General features: G+C 36.5%; 1 protein-coding gene across 3 annotated transcripts in view; it reads right to left on the bottom strand.

Moving 5' to 3' along the window:
- akt2 (v-akt murine thymoma viral oncogene homolog 2) overlaps positions 1 to 19,505 on the bottom strand; it is a 137,355-nt gene that overhangs the window by 24,409 nt on the left and 93,441 nt on the right. For 2 of the 3 annotated variants that reach the window (XM_039768107.1, XM_039768108.1), the window contains exons 3-6: positions 10,683 to 10,811; positions 3,219 to 3,330; positions 2,864 to 3,017; positions 1,249 to 1,386 (exon numbers count right to left, since the gene is read on the bottom strand). In XM_039768107.1, the coding sequence (XP_039624041.1) occupies positions 1,249 to 1,386; positions 2,864 to 3,017; positions 3,219 to 3,330; positions 10,683 to 10,811 (533 nt within the window). The remainder of the gene's footprint in view (positions 1 to 1,248; positions 1,387 to 2,863; positions 3,018 to 3,218; positions 3,331 to 10,682; positions 10,812 to 19,505) is intronic. The other variant, XM_039768109.1, reaches the window with a different exon arrangement.

Here is a 19,505-nt window from a genome sequence, read left to right as displayed (position 1 = left end):
GTGAAGCAGTGTTCACACTTGACAGTCCCAGATAAATGCCGGAGATCACAGAAGGCATGCAAAAAGTAACTAACCACAGATTTTGTGTGTGTTTGTATGTGTAGCAAAGGATGGGAAGAAGTGGTCAACTGTAGTTTCTTCCAGAAAAAAGTTTTTTTCTGCAATCAATTCAAATCACAAAGACGTATCTTAACCATCCCAGAAATTTTCCCAAGTTTATGGGCCCAGACATCCTGGGAAATCCCAGCAAATACTCTTCCTAGGTAACAGGGCACGATTTTTGAAAGATGTGCAAAAATCACATAACCAATAATTGCAGTTTTGGGCAAAAGGTACATGGTGAATAACAATGTTTGTGTTCTGTGTACATTTATTTATTTAGTTACTATTACCAAAATGTACTCAAATCATAAAGACTCACTAAAACAGTACTTTAACTGAAAAACTTCAAAGAAAAAACAATGAAGTGCAAAGAAGAAATGATCTGAAGACACATTGCGCACTTTTTACCAATCTTAAAAGACACTAAAAGCATTGTTTCAACAACACCAACGCCACTTTACCCACCCCTCTACACTGCTGCTTGAACAAACCATTCTCTTTGTTAGTGGTAAACATCAGCCATCAATCAAGTGGATGAACAGTAATACATGTGGCGAGAATCAGAAGGATTTGTTTCCTCCTGCCTTATTTCAAAGTAATTCGCCAACATTTTAATACCACGAATGTTACTGTACAAAACAAAAAAACTTCTAAGAAACAACCTACTTGCCAGGGTCTCTTTTGATTTATTCATTTCATTAAACCTCACCTTATGTTCATGACATGAAGCCACAACGTTTTGCATGCTTTACTGAAGCAATCTGCTGGTTGTATTCACACATAAGACGAAAATGGAAAATTCCTAGGAATTACAGTAGGGGAACTGTTGGCTTGACATTTTTGGATGTATGCACTCAATCGAGGAATTTATTAGGGTGGTCTGCATGTGTGAAGGGAGTTAGTGCAGGCAGCAACAGTTTGATCTATTAGAAGGAAAGCCATCTGATAAACTACAACCAATTCCATATATGGTATCTGTCTGGAAGATAAGCATTTTTACTTTGAAGTTTTGCGTATCAAATTTAAGTCTATTGCCTAAATTCTCATCACTGTTTTATAATGTACAAGACTTAAAGGAAAAAAAAAGATGAGTGTTACATAAAAGGGGCAATAAACCTAAGGTCATATGACATACTCCACTCTCACCTTAGCAATGATAACTTCTTTCCTTAGGATCTTCATAGCATAATACATTCCAGTAGCTTTCTCTTTAACCAGGATGACTTTTCCAAAGGTTCCTTTGCCTAATAGCTTCAGGTAGTCAAAGTCACTCATTGTCTGAGCCAAAAGGAAATGAAATAAAGAAATGAAACCAAAGGACGTGTTTATAAATAACTAATATTATCTGAAACTGATTGGAGGATTTGTTTTTTGGGAAATTTTTTTTTTTGGAATCACAACAACTTATTTAAAAATTCTTAAACAAAAATAAAAGAACAATAGCCCCAGGTGTACAGTACATATTCAACAAAAACCTCAAAACATTTTTCAATATATTAACAAAAACATGGAATTGAAAGGGTCATCAAAAAGTAAGCTAACCTGAGTGATAGTATCCAATAGCAAAAATAAATATTACCCAAGTCAGGCCTCAAAAAACAAAAAACACCAACCAGAGGCCAATTATGTAAATTGTGCAAAAGTAATTGTTCCGAATATATTTCATATAAACTGGTGATTGTTGCAATATGGAATATTTATATACTGTAATCATTCAACAAGTAAACAAACATTAATATGCATTATCCCAAAGTAATATTACTAATGCTGCTTTTTAAGGAAGATATGCTTGCCAAAGAAGAAGTACTGTAATAAAATATTTATGCTACAGTAGATACGTTCTACTTAATTTTCCCACCTCATTATTTACTCTTAATAGCAAATTTAAAGTAAGCAAGACAATTTACACAATTAAATATGCTCACAGTATTACAGAGCTCTTTTTTTAACTCGAACGCACTTTTAAATATTTGATCAATTTTGCTCACTCCTTGATGCTTGAAACCAGATGAGACAGGAAACTGCTTTTACAATATATTCCTTATTTGGCAGAGACCTGATGTACTTAGCATTATTCTTTGTGGAGGATTTGAAGAACCCAGCCAAAACAAGTCAGGGTTGCATCTTGTTTTCATTTATTTGTCTGACATCAGCACTTTGAACCACACAGCCAAATATTCTTGCCAAGGTCATTTAAGGACACAGTCAGTTTGCTGAGGGCGAGAATCTACAAAAAATATAGACTGGCCAGGTTTTCCATCACCACAAATGGAGCACCTTAAGATAAATGAAGAACCCTCTGGCAAATAGAAAAAAATCGTTGGTGGCAATTACAATGCCATCCCCTGCATAAACAAGTGTCATGAATTAATAAAGCACATACAGCATGCAAACGTTTAAACAGAATCTGTATAAACAAAAGCTGAGGTCATGAACTAGTGCCAGATAAAAATGCCAGCCTAATCCTGCAGTGGTTTTCCTGTGGGATGTTACCGGTCCCACTATTCCAGAATTTTGACTGAATTTCACTTCCTTTAAATATTTATGCTAGACAGTAAATGAGAGAATGTTTCATTTTTAAAAGCATAAAAATTTCAGCTTGACGCATATTTATCAAGAGGAACACTAAACCCTTATGACTAAACTTTGGCTTTGCAAGTAGTACTTGCATTAGAAGCTGTAAAGTAATAAAAAAGCAAGACTATACACTAAAAATAAAAATATTAAGAAACTAAAAGTAATTCAAGAAAACCAAACATACTACTTTAGAGCGGGATTTGCTAACAACCGTCTCCATTTCCTCGGCTTCACTGCTCTCATTCGGGGAGACAAATTTGAAATCCATTGGCTCTTCTGCTGGCTCTCGGTTTTTCAGGCTGTTGGCCACTGCCTGGATGACCCGCATCCATTCTTCCCTGTAGAGCACAGAAATATTGTAATCTTAAAGCCCAAAACAGGAATCATGTTGGTTCACTAAAAAGCTGTCAACTGACTCTTAATAGTTAAGGCACTAGGAAAGACAAGAGGTTCCATTTTTAAACATGTCATTTTAAACAACTGATATAAGCACCAGCTTAAATCTTAAAAATGAAGTAAAGTGAATGGCACAGTCTTACCTTTCATCAGGGGTGTCCACATGAAAGGTTCTTTCAATGACCGTCGTCCACTGTAGGCAACGAATCACAAATGTGTTTGGCCTTGGTCGCTCTGTCTTCATTAACTGACATTCTGTATGGTTTAAAGAAAATAGGCTAAAGTTTAAGGCAATTGCACCTTTTTAGAATAGGAAAATGCTGACAAAAGGCTCCTTAGCAGATGGGTTCAACAGGTTATTTTATTACAATAAGAAGCTTCAAAGGATCACCTTCAGATTTAAGAAAGTAGCTTGTAATGTAAATCAATAATGGTAAATCTCTGTCTTTCACCGTGTTTTGCAGTGATTCAGTAAAGATCACTGAAAATCGGAGAGAAAATCACAAATGTGACATGCTTTTTAATCTACCAGTACTCTTCCCCCTACTATGCAAGTGACAGTCTATTAACTGGTACATGCAATTTAAACTCCATTTTTAAGTTTCCCCAAAGTCTGCCTGTTATATTTGTGAACATAGTGTTGTAAAAAAATCATTAATTTGTAGTCATTCTTTAGTACAATAAAAGGCACTTTACAAAAGAGAGGTTACAAAACAGTACCAGATTAACTGGTAAACAATTTTTTTCAAACAATTTAGTGTAAATAGTCAGAGTAAATTTTTCTCTATTACTGAAGTTTCATGGAAAATGTAAACAGAAAATTACATTACAGCACTACCATGTGCTATTTCTCCTTTGTTTTCTGGATGTTGTTAAAAACATGTTGTGTATTAGTTTTAATATAGCATATGTTGAATTAACACTAAAATCTATCTGCTGAACCTCAGAACAGATATTGAAATGATATCAAAGCAAAAAATTGATAACTTGGAATTTTTCAGAAGATAAAATGCAAAATTTTACCGACAAGTCACAATCAACAAAGTTATCCACTTGTGTACTTATTAGCACGTACAATTATAATAATGGCTTAAATATCCTTTCATATTTAGCTTTTTGTTAATGTTCAGGTTAAGTTTGGTATTTCTCAAATCAGAGTTTTTTGTTCATAAACATGGTATATATATATATATATATATATACTGTATATATATATATCTATGTATTTGCCCCGCAAAATATTGTTCTAACATTGAGCATTTTCTATAAATTTTAAAAATATCTTGTCTGCACTGGTGCTTTACATTATAGGCAATGGTTTACGAACCACCACTGGGAAATAAAAGCACAAAAGCTTGACTATTTTCCAAGCCAAGACAATTGACAAGTATTGATCCACGTCTTGCAATTACATAAATGTTGTAAAAAAGCTTATATATGTTATTGTTGTTGAGTGGGGGAGATTACAGAAATATTATGCCATTTTACGGTCTTCTTCACCAGGAGTGGTTTCCTCTTGAAAGACAAAAATCACAGTAAACTGTTTGCTATATGTGGTTGGTTCTGTTTCGATCTACTTCTGCATTTATGTGAGAACTTACACAAGCGAATAAAAAAAAAGTATCCTTATTTCAATATAAACATTACCAGGAATATGCCATTAAATACATTTCCAGATCCCTTTTGTTCTCACAAATGTGTTATAAACAAGGAAGGTATGTTTATTCCTTTATCAACACTCAAAGGGGACATGCTTGGTAAGTTTGCATTATTTTCCGGTGGTCCATCATGCCCCCCATACATCCATTGTAAAGTGCCAGTGCAGGCAAGATTCTTTTTTAATTTGTAAAAAAAAAAAATATTTAACTTCAGAATACAATTTCATGTAGCAACTACATATTAGCCATGCTTGTGAAGAAATAACTAACTTGAAAAATACCAAACATTTCCTTTATACAGCAAGATAAAAATAATTAATGCATCCCTATCATACACGTGTATAACTGAGCTTCAGTGCTTTTGCTTAGATGTTGCTTGTTAATAAAATAAAGACAACAAGCAGGTAGATCTGGAGAGTATTTTGACTTTATTCAAAGTTATCTGAAAGACAACACCATCTCTGAATCTTCTTTATGCACGTTTACTCTTGGCTATGGCAACCCCAGAAAACAAAATACTTTTAGTACCTAGTCATATGAAGATAACCCATGCCAGAAATGGGCAATGCAGGCAGGTCCATTACACACATATAGGGTGCTCCAGATCTAATTATGCAATTTTCATTATGCTATAACTTAAGTTTATTACATAGAAAACCACCCAAAAAATCCCGGACCATCAAGAAGTGTGCGAACTGATAAAATGAAGAATCGTCTTTGCGCCAAACTGCAATCGTCCCTGCATAAATCAAAGTCATCCAGAAGATCAGGATCTGCATAATTAGATCTGGACTACCCTGTATTGTACATGGCTTGCTTCTTCCAGTAATCATTTAGCATAACCAGTTTCTAATTTCTGTTGTAACATAAGTAAACAGGTAAACTGGGAAATGACAGCTTGCTTATCTAATGGTAGTTCATTTAAAAGAATGAATTGGCTAGGATGAAAATCTGCAACCTAAGGGGGAATAACTTGAAAACCCCAATCTAGGCAGTGTGAACATTAATACAGTGGTACCTTGAGATACGAGCGCCCCAACGTATGAGTTTCTTGAGATACGAGCCGTCACTGGGTCGATTTTTTGCCTTGAGTTTTGAGCCAAAATTTGAAATACGAGCCATCAAAGAGCTTGTCGCCACACATTCCGAGGAACTGACGACAGAGGAGTTCACGGAACTACAGACGCAGCAACATACGGAGGTTCTGCAGGAGATCGGTATCGCGGAGGAGGTTCTATCTTAAAGTGAGATAAAGGAAGGGTTTGCAATGTGGGAAAAAGTTTCAAACTTTAAAGAAAAGAAACACCCTGAAAAATTTACAACTGATCATGCAGTGGCGCTATTTAATGACACTTGCCTAACACTTGACTTTATTGAAAAGAAACTCTGAAAAAACTGCAACTGATCGTGCAGCGCTGCTATTTAATGACATGTGCCTAACACTTAACTTTATTGAAGAAGAAAAAAAAAAACCACCCTGAAAAAGTTGCAACTGATTGTGCAGCGGCGCTATTTATTTTATTTTCTCCCTCAAGCCAACTGACTCCACCAAACCTCTCCTCGACTGCCTATCTGACATTAAGGACTGGCTGGCTGTAAACTTCCTTCACCTGAACGATTCAAAAACCGAGGTCATTGTTTTTAGTCCCGACTGCAAACAGGCTCCACCCCTTGGCCTCGTTTCTCTTCCCATTCCAGTAACTTCGTCTGTCTCCAATCTTGGAATCAAAATGGATACGTTCCTGAAAATGGATGCTCAAGTCAACAGCACAGTAAAATCCTGCTTTTTCCATCTAAGGCGAATCGCCAAACTCAAGCCTATTCTTTCTAACCACCTCCTGGAATCAGTAATTCATGCATTCATTACGTCCCGGCTTGACTACTCTAATTCCTGCCTTTTGGTATCAGTAAAGCCACGCTTTCTAGACTCCAACTGGCTCAAAATGCGGCTGCAAGGCTTCTAACTGGAAGTAGCAGAATCCAACACATTTCACCGATTTTGAAAACCCTACACTGGCTGCCGGTTAGATTCAGAATCGATTTTAAGATTCTCCTCCTAACCTATAAGGCATTAAACGGTCTAGCCCCCGCCTATTTGAGTGTCTTGCTCCATTGTCACAATCCCCCTCGTGTTCTTAGATCCACAGATCAGCTGCTCCTAACCGTTCCCAAGGCACGTTTTAAAGCTCGTGGTGAAAGGGCTTTCTCCGTCTGTGCACCCAGGCCACATTCAAATCTCGCCTAAAAACGCACTTCTTCACATTGGCTTTTAATTCTTAACCTGTTTCATTTTCCACTTGCCTTTTGCTATTTTCTCTATTTTATTTGGTCCCTTGACCTGTTTTTAGTATCTCTGTTTTAATTCTCTCTTAATGTTTATTTTTAATATTTTGCTTTTAGTCCTGCTTGTTGTAACTGTACAGCGCTTTGGTCAGTTGTAATGCTGTGTTTTTTAAGCGCTCAACAAATAAATATGGTATGGTATTTAATGACACTTGCCTAACTCATTTCAGAAACATTCTAAAGGGGAGAAAGAAGCAAAGCTCCTTGGACATTTTCTATTGAAACGCCCTGCGAGGGAAAGTGACTAAAGCCTGGCAAAAAAGAAAAAAACTAGTGAAGAAGAAAATTAAGTTAAGCAAAAGTGAAGTGAAAGAAAAAAAACATTACAATACACTAATCAGCTTCGCCAACATCTGCTTATTTCTTTAGATTCTCTTTTACGTATTAGGTTTTATTTTGTTTGTATACAATATTTGTTAATTATAAATACATTTTTCTTATGTTGAAAACATTTAACAAAAAATTGGGGTGGTTTGTTGGGGGCTGGCACGAATTAATCTCATTTCAATTAATTTTAATGGGGAAAACTGATTTGAGATACGAGCATTTTGACTTACGGGCTCAGACACGGAACGAATTAAACTCGTATCTCAAGGTATCACTGTTCTGTCTCATTGTATATGAAAAATGTAATTAAACCAGCACATATAATATATTCATTTGTGGCCTTAAAAATATTATTAGTGAAATTCACATTAAATTGTGTGCAGTACACAGACTACATTGTGCATTAATGCAATTTAGTATGGTGTTTCACATCATGATTTACAGAATCACAATGAGTAGGCCTGAACTAGTTTGAGTCAAATAAGCTTTGAGAAAACCATCTTTGTGAATTTGGACCGTGTGAAAATGCTGCACTTGTTAAACCATCAAAATACATTAATCTTAGCTTTTCTTGTTTTACTGTAAATATCCTCTCACACCTGTTGATATCTGAGCTCCTGGAAGGCATGGGGATGGGCATGGAATAAGTGCTTGGCAAGATCCGATATGTTGCCTCCTTTGGCAAGACAAGCCTTGTAACACCATTAGCAAACAGATGCTGTAATATCTTCAGGTTCATCTTTTTCATTTGCCTTGTAAGCAAAGCACTGCCACATTTCACTTCAACTGCCCTATTTATTATTAACAAGTTGAGGACGACTTATCAACCATTGCCATCTCTTTTTTTGTAAACTGAATTGATGAGTAGGTTAACAAGGCTCAGCTAGCATCATTTTGTTTTCTGCTAGTCACATGTATACAGCGGCATGTGCATATAATCAGTATGCCAACTCCATGCCGTCCTTAACTTTTAATAATAATATAGTGCTTACATTTTAATAAAGGCTACGTAAAGTCATTTCAGTCATATTTCCATGTAGTAACATTAAGATTTTTTTTCATAAGCCTAGGATAGTACCCTTCTAAAAATTTGGTAGTTTGTTACTTTTTTTTATTACCGTTCTACCATTCAACACTAATATAGCATTACATTTTTTAGGTCCCCTAGGTTTGCACAGAATAGCAATGAATTCCCCTGATAAGTCAACTATTAACACATTTTATTTTTTTTCTTTCCCATTCAGTAAAAACTATGCACTGCCTTAACATTTCCAAATTGTTTTTCTGGCACATCAGGAGATGGGTTTCTGTAGCTATATTTTCGGTATATATACTGGTTATTCTCAATGAACTGGAGTGAAAAAGTATGCTCAAAAATGCACAACCACCTTTGAAAGCATGTATTATACAAATAATGCATCATACTGTACACTGTGTCATACATACACTGCTTAGCACAAGACAGAACAAAAAAAGAAAAAAAAAACAAGTTATAAAATGGAAAAAAAAAAAAAGACATTCAACAGCGCAAAACAAAAAGAATCACTTCCTAAAAGCAGTAGCTCTGTTTTTATGCGCTAAACAAATGAGTATGAAAACAATTAAGATAATCCAAAAGTAAACTCATGTGAACAATGAAGTCAAGCTTAGTTTTTAGTCTTTGTAAACACTACTGTAACTTGATACCATTACACTACAACTAATATGTTAACTCAAAACTACAATCAGCTAACGTATTTACTGTTTACTACACAGACTTAAAAGGGCAAATATATGCCTTTCAAATTGAACTAATTATAGAAAAGTATCAAAGTGAGAAGTAATTAAATATGCATTGCATAACTTCTAAGAATTATGCATACTGGGAATGCACTACGCAAAATGAACAAAAAATAATTTACAAAGCTCTAGGCCCTAAGGCATAGTCTCTTAAACTACAGATCATGACTGCCCCTCCACCCCTGGAATGACAGTTGGAGGCAATCGATTCCCAAAGGGGGACCCACTGGGTTAACTGTCAGAATTGAGCAGCTATGAAATACAGTTGTTGCAATCGATGTTTCGTTTAGTAATGTTACAGGTGTGAACATTCTGACAGTTTGTATAATGTTTGGGTTGTTGTTGTCAGTTTGTGAGCGTGGCCATTTTTGTGACGCTGATGCATTGTTTAGTTGCTAAGGTTAGAATTTCAACAATGTATGGCAGTGATTTGGAAACAGCAATGTGCTTTGGAATTGTGCACATAATTATGTTTTTGCTGGGGCAATGTTTGATTGGTTACTGCGGTGAAATTAACTTTGCATATGCTGTGATGGCTGAAGGTTCAATATAACACTATGGCTTATAAACACAATCATATATGTACAATAGAAATGCGGTTTGTTGTCTAAACATCACTAGAAGGTTTTAAGAACAATTCATGAACATTGTGGGGTTTAGGTTAGGGGGCATGCTCGGTTCTATGCAAAAACCAACATATGCTTTTACCGGAAAGGGAAAAAAAAAAAAAAAACTAATGCCATGAAATAAAAAAAGAGGATCATTTCACAAGATATGTGCTTTGCCTTTTCCTTCACAGATGCTGAATCCTGATCTTTGCTTTCAGCTTCTGCTCTAGCTTAATCCAGTTGAAGACAAGAAAAGCAGACTTATAACATCTGTTTTTACCTTTCTCCAAATGCTGTAAGCAATAATTAAAGTAAATCAGGCTCAGTGCAATCCTTTATTTTAGTTTTATTAAACTGTATTTCTGCTTTTACTTAGAAGTGAGGAAGGGGCATTTTACAGCTTATTAACAGAGTACAATTCCTTAAAAGAACCAAATTCCAAGGGAGTAAATGCCCCCTTTTGGACAGAATGGTAAAAACCTATTTATATTTGTTATTTTACTTGGATGCTTGTAATAGCAATTCATATCTGGGTAAGTCACTATGCAATTTGCAGTGAAATAAATTGCACTCAGCCGTTGTTAATTCTGGATCTCTTTCCTTTATTACGATGACCATGTTTACGTTTATCATTGCTCAAAATATAGAAATATGGAATCAGCTCCACTGTAATACGTAATTTGTAGAACTGATTAAATAAAAATCACTACAGAGCAAAGATCCAAGTTTGTGGGGCTGTATGTTGACAAGGTTTGTACAAATGGATAACAGAATACCTGTTCAATCTTTGTGTACTGCTGAAAGCTCAGTTTACAATCAACACAATAATTTGAATAAATCTGTCATATCTGCCAAAGTATATACTTTTACATATTACTAAAATGTCACTGACCTGCTACTGAAAAATTGTTTAAAGGAGGCAACCCATGGTCCGACGTCTCTGGTTTTTCTTTGTAGCCAATGAAGGAGCCGTCACTCTTTAAAAGAAAATAGCGTGGTCTCCACGTTTTAATATACTCTCCTAAAATAAGGAAATAAAAACATAAATTAGTAATATTCCAGTTCTTGACAATGCTAAAATAGGATTTGTAGAACTTTTTGCAAATTTATAAAAAAAAAAAAAATAAAAAACTGAAATATCACATTGACACAAGTATTCAGGCCTTTGGCTAGGACACCTGAAATCTGGCTCAGGTGCATTCCTTTTTATTGATCATTGTTGAGATGTTTCTACACCTTGTTTGGAGTCTACCAGTGGTAAATCCATGTTGTAAATTTAATTAAGTGGATCTGATTAGGAAAGGTACACACCTGTCTATATAAGGTCCCACAGTCAACAACTCATTCAGTTTACTCAACAATGAATTATGTTTCACCGGGAAGAACACAATAACAAACCCAGCCACAAACCACTGCTGTAAATATTTTTATACACAGAGATAACATGAAAAAAGACATGGTTATGGCAAACAAAACAGGTAAAGATAGATAAATGTGCATACAAATAACTAGATACCATCAATGTCTTGGATTCCAGCCAATGCCAAGGAAATAATGCGGCATTTCTGAGTTTGCTACTTTTGTAAAGGTTTTCTTGCACAGATTTTGTGTGCTGATACTAAGAAATCTAACAATAAATCACTCTAAACAAAGATAAAAGCAAAACATGGCTGTTGACACAGCCACAACAAGCAAGCTGGCATGGAAGACCCTGGCACCATCTTAGATCATTTCATGTATGGTATTTGTAAAAGTTCGCTTTTTCTTTCAGTTTTATTCTCTCAGTCACTTTCTCACTCTCCCTCCCCATCTCCTGATCTGACCCTAATTAACAGTGTCAGCATAAATTTACACCCCATCTGACGCTGTTAGTTTTCCAATAATATTGCATTAGTGCGACAATGTTTTCTGAATGGTACTATTCAGGTCATAAAATTATTTCTTCAAAATGTTACATATACTTGTCTTTCACATCCCCCCAGGTGCTGCATTGACATCATGGAGCAGATGGCGTGAGCTTATTCAGTGCGTTGCTGTGTGCTACAACATGCTGGACCTGGGGGTGATTAACACACATGTACTGTACAAGGCATGCACGGGTCCACTGAGAAAAGAAGAGTGTTCTTGACTCACCTTGCAGAGGAGCTTCGTTTTCATTGAAAAAGAAAAAAAGGATGCAACATTGACACGCTTCTGTTCCATGACTGCCGCTTCGCCCAGGAAAGCAAACTCATTCAGTCAGTGTCAGGTGCCCCTTCAATGTAATAGGAACCACAGCATACAGAGAAATGTGTACACTGCAACAGGTACACATGTCGTAAATGTAGGAAGGACTGTCCTTGGGTGTGTGGAAACTGTAAACATTTGAATTTGATGATTGTATATAGTGGGAACTGACCTCTCTGTACTATTCTTTCCTCTGCATGTCCTGGAGTACAAAAGAAACACCACCATGCACCAAATGTGGAGACTGGGCAAGATCGTAGGGAAAAAAAAAAAAGTGGTCTCAGGTATGAGAAGGAATATGAATAATGTTGCATCCGTGCCACAATGTTTTCCAAAATGTACTATACAGGTCACAAAAGGAGTTATTCCAAATATTATAGGTCTCCGTTTTTTGTCAGTGCAGCTTTGACATCATGGACCATAAGGTGCATACTAATTCAGTGTAAGCAGGCACAACTCAGTAAACTAGGATAAAAAAATTCAAGTGACAATGAGATACCACAAAGGCATGATTCACCAGTGTTTGTGAGCCAGCTTTTATCCCTCCAGATCAGAGAATTTCCAGTTTCATTGCTTCAAAACACCACATCTATAGTTCTTCCAAGTTTCAAATAAAAACAAGTCAGATCTAACTTTTACAAGTACTAAAAATGTATACCGGCCGTTACAGACACAAATCAAATGTATGTTTTCATTGTATAATATTGACAATAAGAGCAGCTCACTACTCAAAATGGGAAATTTGCGAGGCAATCAATATCAAACTGGCAGCCTCTTGATTGCAAGTCAACAGCTCTTACCGCTGCACCACGGAAGCTGTCCTTGCCCCTTTTATGAAAGTGTTTATTTGATATTTGGACTTCAGGCTTCACACATTATACAGTTCATGTCTACATTTTTTTCATTTATTACTAAAACATGAGAAACGTTTCTGTTTTAACGATGTGTTTACATAGATTGTTGTAGAAACAGAACACACATGAAATGCATGTGTTCCAAATAACGATATATTATTTACCCTATACGACTCTAGGTACCTGACTCTCAGATAATTAAGGCTTGAGCTGGGATAATTTCTTCCCCTTTCTGCGGTGGTGGGGGAATGGAATAGTAGGCTGTTTTTCTTGATCGACACATTTACAAGACAAAAGATACTGACAGTGAGGTGCAAAGGGATTTAAGGTGAGCCGGGTTTACGAGTTTTTTCGTAGGCTTTGGCAATTCTAGTGTTAATGTGTGTCCATTTCTGTAAGCTGCTGTTCTTGTTCAGGTGAACTTGTCAATATTAGATTACAGTATATGGTATCAATAAATTTGCAACTTCCCCCTTAACTTTTTGTTGTCTGCCTTGGTTACCTTGATGCCCATAGGATGAATAAGCACCCTGCCTTTGCAGCAGACCTAATTATTGCATTTTCAATACAGAAGCATTGTGGAGAATCTCACATACCTGGATCTGTTCAACACAAACAAATTTTGTTTTGAACAAACAAAGGCTTTAATACTGTCATTGAACATTTTTTTTTTTTTTTTTAAATATAGTACGAGCTGCAGTCTAAAATGTTTGATTGCATTATATAGAAGTTCCTACTGCAACATGTGTCATATCATGTAATTACATCATGCATTGATGGTATCCCCTTGCAGCATGTATAACATAGTGCATTTACTGTACATGCACAATGAAAACTGGGATATGGTGAGTAACCCGGTAAAAACCTGGTTTCTTAATATCCTCTGTTTACATGTCCAAGTGCTCTTATGGAGTTCTCCTTTGACAAAATGCTCCAATGTCACTGTGCACACGCAAACACACACACACAAAACAAACATCAGCTGCTATAAATCTGAATACAAGCATGGAGCCTGTGCTGATTTTCTTGGGCTTTATAAATGCATTTCATTCTTCATGTGCTCTGAAGTAAACATCATCCATCCTCTCTTTACATCACCAACCCGAGTCCCCAAACATTTGATGGATGGACACTGGCTACTCCATTGCCCAAATATTATCTATAGCAAATAGCTGTATTAAAACTAAACAGACACTATTCATAGGTCTCTGTTACTGGCTTGAACAAAGCATGTCCTTTTCTGTTTGGTTGTGCGATTGAGCCCTGTAAAGGACCGATCTGTGTGCTTCTTGCCTTATACCCACTAGTTTTGGGATAATAATAATGTAAAAATTTTTACTTCAGTAAAATAAGGTTCAGTGGAACCTCGGTTCACGAACGTCTCGGTACACGTAAAAATCGGTTTACGACCAAAAAGTTCGCCCAACGTTTGCCTCGGTTCACGACCACACACGCAAGAGAGAGAGAGAGAGATCGCGACACACACACAGACACACGACAGAGAGACAGACACACACCCAAAGGCATGCGACAGACACACACACAGGTGCACAAGAGAGACACACACACACATCCTCTGCTTAAAAAGCATTATCAAGAAATGTGCATATTTTTTTCATAAACACATTCATATATATATTTTTTTTAAGATTCTGGTTACAGCTGATGCATACTCTTCCAGCTCCTATGATGAATTTGTAGCAGTCATTGTCAGATTCATATAAAATATATTTAAGACTGTGTGCTTATGAAAATAACTTGAATATTTCCTAATAAGAAACCGCGGATCAGCAATCACATTAATAATTCACATAATCAAGGTACAAAATCAAAGCAATCTTTAGGATTTTCCAGCAGTCTTTTTAATCCAGTACAGCATTTAATTATTATTCATACTCGGTCCTCCCACTTCAATCTCCACTTGTAAACTGCACACTGGTGTGATGACAGTTGATATGAATGTCTAAGATGACAGTGGGGCACTTCTTTCAGTGTGTAACAGTGATTCAGACTTTTGGCATCCCTGGTGAGGTAGGCGATATGCTGATGATATTTAGAGTAAATATCTGTTAATGCTGCAATCTGTTACAGTATGCACACATGTGAAGTATGTATGCATTGGCAATATTCTTGCAACATCTTTTAGGTTAGGATTAAGATGTAATATGAATATGCAGTTTTTGCTTAAATACAAACCTCAAGGTGGGCATTAGTGAGGTAAAACATTTTCATTTGTCAAATAATTTCAAGGGATGAACCAGTCCATTACACGACCAGTCACATATACAACCACACCAGTTCAATTTAGACTTGTCAACTAACTGAAAATGCATGTCTTTGGTGATGAAATAAGAAAACTAGAGTACTTGAAGATAAACATGCAAATTCCACACAGACTCTCGTCCAAAGGGTTTTGAACGCAGTATGCTAGGACCACAAGGCCAACTGACCACTAACAAAAGCAATACACACACACATATTAGGGATGGGCGATTTAGCCTCAAAATTATATTACAATATTTCAAGAAAATCTGCGATAATATTTATGACGATATAGAAAAAAAAAATAATGAACAATGTATTATCGGTAATTGCAGCATTTATTAGTGCAAAAAAAAACGAAGGGCATTTTTCATTCTCCTTTTCCAATGAGTTAATATCAATGATGACACACTACATAAATTGAGGTGTGAATCTATTGTCACAGGGTGCCCGCAGCTGCAACATTATAGTGCAATAGTAGTGACACAGCATAAGTCAAATGTAAGCACAACAGAAGCCTAAGTAGTGTTTTCCCTGGAAATTGTAAGTATAACATAACTGCCTAACAGTTTAGTTTAACAATTATAATAACTAAAGTAACTTTTAACCTTGTAACTCTTCAGAAGCCCGCACAATATTTTCACCTAATAAAATTGACCTCAAATTTTAAGAACACATGTAAACAAACAGCAGAATCCAAATAAACCCTCAGTCAAAATGTAAACGCTCACTTCTTATAAAAATGTGTACTAATGCTGTCTAAACTTAAAAAGCAGTTGCCTTTTTTGTATTATCATCAAATGAGGTAGAATATTAAGAGCTGGAACTGTTGCACTGCCATTGTGTAAACTTAAAATGGATATACAATGAAATGAGACATTTTAGAATGTCAGTGTTGGAACTGTACAAGTAAACACTTTTAAACAGTTATCTAGACATCCTTATTGTCAAAATATCACAATAAAAATTAATCTTATAGGTTTTGGTACCTCTCATTAAACCTTATGGGCCCATATGCACATACAGGTTATGAATAACAAACAGTGGCTCCAATAAATATTTTTTTTTTTATATTTATATGTGTAGTGGCACAAACATGAAACGGCCTGTGTGTGCCAAGTTTTGTGCTAACATATTTCATGTTCTGTTAATTTAAATATATGTTAAATTTACTTCATATATTTGATTATGCAATAAGATTAGGGATAGATAATAATTCAGTTGGGTGGCACGGTGGCTGCTGCCTTGCAGTAAGATCATCTGGGTTTGCTTCCGGGGTCCTCCCTGCATGGAGTTTGCATGTTCTCCCCATGATTGCATGGGTTTCCTCTGGGTGCTCCGGTTTTCTTCCACAGTCCAAAGACATGCAGATTAGGTGCACTGGCAATCCTAAATTGTCCCTAGTATGTGCTTGGTGTCCGAGAGTGTGTGTGTCCCCTGCGGTGGGCTGGTGCCCTGTCCAGGATTTGTTCCTGCCTTGCACCCTGTGCTGGCTGGGATTGGCTCCAGCAGACCCACATAACCCTGTGCTAGGATATAGCAGATTGGAAAATGACTGACTAACTGAATAATTCAGTTTTATTGGGATACTGTTTCTTTAAGTCTTAAGTTTCTTTTTAGAGCTGTGGAAATATATAACATGGAAAATAAATGTTTGATGGAAACCCAGAGCTTTCACGATTTACAGAGCAATGTCTCATTTCTCTCTCTTTTTTATTTATTTATTTTTTTATTTCTTCACAATTGTAACCCAGTACAAATGGCATGCTAAGACCTCTCAACATTAGTCGTAGCTGCTACTCTACCGAGTATAATGGTAGCAGTTAAGTTCAGTGGTTACTTTTGTACTTTGTCATCAAACTTCTTTCCTTCAATGTTTTTGTGTTCCGAGTGGTTTTCTCTCCTTCTTGTTACCTTTCTCAAAGCAAAAAGGAACAGTCCCCCCATACACACCGTTTTAGTCTCCCGGTCTTTCCAAATCTACCCCATTTACACCTTTTGGCCAATCCCATTGGATGAACAGAATACAGACCCTCACTCAACCAAGCACAATGGAGATACAGTGGTACCTCGGTTCACGACCATAATTCATTCCAAAACTCTGGTCGTAAACCGATTTGGTCGTGAACCGAAGCAATTTCCACCAGACGATTGTATGTAAATCCAATTAATCCGTTCCAGACCGTACAAACTGTATGTAAATATATATTTTTTAGTTTTTAAGCACAAATATAGTTAATTATGCCATAGAATGCACAGCGTAATAGTAAACTAAATGTAAAAACATTGAATAACACTGAGAAAACCTTGAACAACAGAGAAAACTAACACTGTAATAGTTTGCGCTATGGTGCTAGGAACTGCTTGCTGAAAACACTTTTTTTTTTTTTTTATGAGTTTTAAGCACAGGGAAAAAAATGAACATTTGAAAAATCCGGAATTTAATAAACCACCTAGAAAAGTAACATTGCCACAATGCACGCTATGAACCAATCGCTGTAAACAGAACTGAAAACAAAAACAAGCCTTTTCTACCTTATGCGTCCAGCCTTCCCTCTCTCGCTTGCTTGCTCTCTCTCTTTCGTGTGTCTCTTTCACAAGCCTGGAGCGCCTGTGTGTGTGTGTGTGTGTGTGTGTGTGTGTCTTGCGCGCTCCCAGCACCAATCACCCTCAATACGGGCCTTTCTCCCAATGTCGGTGGGCTGCCGCTGATTGGCCCTTGCAAGTGCCCAAGCAGCAGCTGCTGTACCTTATTCAACAAAACTGAATGACATCTTAAGGCAGCTGTTCTAGTTCTTCCAAAACTCTTCAGTTAGGATGGCTGTTTTTTAACAGAAATCCAAAATACTCTAAACATTCCCCAGATTGAGCTGAAAATGGCCAGTGACACTAGATGGCTGTCTGATCACATTGCAGTACAGTCACTATGACGGTGTACGATGAGTGTCATAGCTGTGCTGGAAAGTGAGGCCACTAAACGAAATGACATCACAGCTGAAGGATTAAGCAGATGTATTAAAACATACAATTTTGTTTCCTGTCTGATGATGCTTTCAGATGTATTACCTTTATTGTCCAAACTATCTAAGGCTGGGCAAAGTCAAGATGTCAATCTTACTGAAATTGAGCCAATTTTGCTCCCCACAAAATTGTCCATCATGGACTTGAAAAACACTCCTGGGAGATCTTTTCAAAGCCTTCATCATTGTTTGGCAGAGGAATGGTCAGATTTATGCATTGTTTATACATAGAGTGATGTAATGTCATTCAAAACTACAATATATGACAAATACCTAGAGACAGTTGTCAAGCACCTAGATGCAAGATTCCCTGACATGTGAATTATTTCCAGCTTTTCAAAAGTTTTCAATGCAGAAACTCACGATTTCTGCTGAAATTCTTCTCGATCAGTGCTCCAAAAATGGTAGCCCTCCAGTTTTAAAATTTGAAAGTAGCAGGCAAGAATGGACAGTTGTGGCAAAAATGATCAGAAGTCGATCATACAAAAACTTCAGTCCAAAACAGATTTTACTAAAAATGGCAACGATATCAGAGCTCGAAGAGTCATTTCCAAATTTAGCCAAACTAGCTCATATTGGGCTAGTGATCCCAGTGAGCACAGCTGAATGTGAAAGGGGGTTTTCTGCCCTTAAAAGGATCAAGACATGCTTGAGAAATCTCATGAATGAAAGCACACTAAATAATCTCATGCAGATCTCCATGGAGGGCCCAGATCCTGGGGACTTTTGATTATGGGAAAGCTGCAGACAACTGGGCCTCTGGGAAGAAATATTTAACTGAAGACACCTTCTTCATGTGCAAGTTGGCTTTGAAGAATATTTTAAAATTTTTTCTTCATTAGGTTTTCTATACTTTTTTTCATTGTTTTCATTTTTCTTCCTGATAGCGACAATACTTGTGCCTCTTGGTCTGTCATAACAATTGTTATTTAAACTTTTTGTTAGGGTTGCCGGATCCTGAATTTGATACTTCTTAAAGTTAATAAAAATACTCTGGCATAAGTGTCAAACCTTAAAAAAAGAAGTCATATTGAGCATTGGAAAATAATAAATAATAATTAACAAATAAAGATAGTGCACATTTAAATTTTCCCCACCACCAAATTTCCCCATCCCGCTCCACCCGGCTACTTTTGGGGGATTCTGGGGAGAACAGTGCCTGCAGTCCTAAAGGCACTTACAGAACTTTCTGGTCTCAGAATTAATTTGAATAAAAGTGTGCTCTTCCCAGTGAATTCTCAAGCATACAATATTTGATTGGACATCTTCCCTTTTATCACTGCAAATCACTTTAAATACCTAGGGGTAAACATCACAAATAAACATAAAGCTCTTAATCAACAAAATTTCGCC

The sequence above is a fragment of the Polypterus senegalus genome, chromosome 11, assembly GCF_016835505.1.
Source record: "Polypterus senegalus isolate Bchr_013 chromosome 11, ASM1683550v1, whole genome shotgun sequence".
NCBI classification, from domain to species: domain Eukaryota; kingdom Metazoa; phylum Chordata; class Cladistia; order Polypteriformes; family Polypteridae; genus Polypterus; species Polypterus senegalus.
Note: the sequence above shows the minus strand (reverse complement) of the source record. Positions and strands in the feature narration are given on the sequence as shown.